The sequence below is a fragment of the Cyprinodon variegatus genome, unplaced genomic scaffold (genome assembly GCF_000732505.1).
Source record: "Cyprinodon variegatus isolate N-32 unplaced genomic scaffold, C_variegatus-1.0 Scaffold295, whole genome shotgun sequence".
NCBI classification, from domain to species: Eukaryota; Metazoa; Chordata; class Actinopteri; order Cyprinodontiformes; family Cyprinodontidae; genus Cyprinodon; species Cyprinodon variegatus.
In genome coordinates this window covers 743322-745678 of record NW_015150748.1, presented here as the reverse complement: position 1 = coordinate 745678, position 2357 = coordinate 743322, and the positions used below count along the sequence as shown (strand labels likewise).

Genomic DNA, 2357 nt, shown 5'->3' with positions numbered 1-2357 from the left:
AATTCACATGTTCTTTCATTTCCCTGAAGTTTCCCTGCATGTGGGTAAGAGTGTGTCTTGACATGCTTTTAATCAAGGGACAACCACTCTCACAGCAGAAACCTCACAGAGAACATGTTCCCACATACTCAGATACATCAGTGACAAGGCCGTTCAACCCTCCCTTGCCTGCATCACATTTTGATGTTGTTTATTTGATGAATTGAAACACATTTAAGTCAAACCAACATGTCTTCTTCTCTTAAGATAATGACAAATGCCAGCTTATGAGTGGTAAAGCTCCTCAGCAGAACTGTAAATCTTCTTTTTGTTGAAGTTGTAACTGCAAATCTCATTGTATTTAATTGCCTACTTCAACGACAAATGGGGAGCAAGATAGATTGATTTTAGACTATTTTACCCCAATAAAATAGATTAAGCCCTATTCTAACAATTATGAATCAGCAGTGACACAGATCAGTCATTTAAGATAAATATTCACTACGTCAGAACTCATTCTGCAAATATCTTTCCATTCCACCTCAAGCAAAAGTTTTTTTTTGTTTAAAATTTAGTCGCTGTATTTTAATTTTGCTGTTTCAATCAAGCTCTTCTAATCTGACTCTTCAAAATGCACATACAGTAACATTGATAAAAAAACAATATTATTCTAAAAATCAGCAGAAAGATGAACCTTCGTCTCAGTCTCAAGTCTTTTATCAGTTTCTAAACTATTCCTAATAAAAATGTTTACCCACAGTATAATACTTCTGCCACCGTGTTTTACCATTAGGATGGTATGTTCAAGCTGATCTCTATACTGTATCACAGTCCAGTATGATCAATGCATATTTTTTTTATTGGCTTTAGATTTTGTAAAATATTATGATAATTGCATAACCTTCCCTTTCCTAATTGTGTCCTTCCTCTGGGGTGGTCAGATAAAATCTCAATAAATACATTAAAGTTAATATTTGTGAAATGGAAAATTTTTAAAGGCATAGGTGGATCTTATTGTCATAAGGTTCAGTTTATTCTCATTTTACTTGAAACTTTGAGCAGCTTGTGGTTGATGACCCCTGTGACCTTGCTGAAAAGTTATAAGCAGTTTCCCTCGTGGTGATTTTATCTCATATCCCTTTACTGGCAGCTTTGAAAACATGTGTGAGAATTTCAGAGAAGGATCTGCTTTTTACGTTTTGTTCCTCTCCTAAGCTTAAAGGAACATTCAAAATGCCTACAGATTTGCTTTGAAAAGATGGAGGCTTTCAATCACTCTGGATCTGCTTTAAGGCAACAAACAGAAGCAGAGTCACAGTAAGCCTGCAGACAAAAGATCCAAGTTCAGCTTTAACCCAAACTGACACAATCCTGATGATAGCTCCGCGCACTTTTCCATCAAACAATCAGACTAAAAGTAGTGGATGTCAAACAGAAAGGGCGAGAATATTGAATTTCTTTTACAGTCACCCTACTGTAGCCAACAGCTAGGAGGCACAGGCTTGTTTAATAGACAGATGAAAGTAAGAGGGAAATTAAAGATGAAAGAGGGGGCAAAGAAGAGAGAAAGAGTATGTTTTTGTAAATGCAAGCATGTGTGATTTTGTGTGTGGCCCATCCGGCCTCCCCACTGACAGGAAGCAGCATCTGAAGAAGATGGATGCAAGAAAACAATACGATGAGTTGGTCATCTTAAACACTACCATGCATGGAAAACTGTGCACACACACACAGCCTGAACACATACAGAAGACCTCTGTGACCAATCAGATTTCTCTCCTGTCATCTTAGAAGAGCAAAGCCAGATTTGGGCTAAAGGTTCTGGAAACAGATGGGTGTCTTTAAGTGTTTACAGTTTGCTTTTGAGTTTCTGTCCAAATAATAGAAACAATTGATATCTCTGATCGGAAAAGCACGTTTAGAATGATGTTATAGCTACATTTTTTATTGCTAAATTATTTAGAATGTCTATGTGTATTTAAAATGCATATGTGTTTTGCAGACATGCGGTTATGGTGTAAAGGATGAAGACTTTTCCTGCGTGCCCTGCCCACAGGGGAAATACTCCAAAGGAAAGTATGAGATCTGCAGGCGCCACAAGGACTGTGATGCTCTTTATAGAGCCATTGTCCGTGTACCAGGAACTGCTGAAAGTGACGCTGAGTGTGGACAATGTTTACCAGGGTAAGGCTTACTGATGACTAAAGCATTGGTATTAAAGGAATAGTACACCCAAAACATGATTAGCCTTCATTTTCTACTCACCCCCATGCTGAACAACACTCTGGAGAACTTTTTGGTATCTCAAATGCATCTGGAGATAATGGAGGTGCCCAGCGCCCGAGGCAGAAAGGTCCATAAAAGTCCACAAAAAACGT

At 38.1% G+C, this 2357-nt stretch overlaps 1 protein-coding gene across 1 annotated transcript in view; it reads left to right on the top strand.

Moving 5' to 3' along the window:
- Nucleotides 1–2357, top strand: part of edar (ectodysplasin A receptor) — a 51916-nt gene that overhangs the window by 25450 nt on the left and 24109 nt on the right. Inside the window, exon 4 of the mRNA XM_015383830.1 lies at nt 1982–2163. Coding sequence (XP_015239316.1) covers nt 1982–2163 — 182 coding nt within the window. The remainder of the gene's footprint in view (nt 1–1981; nt 2164–2357) is intronic.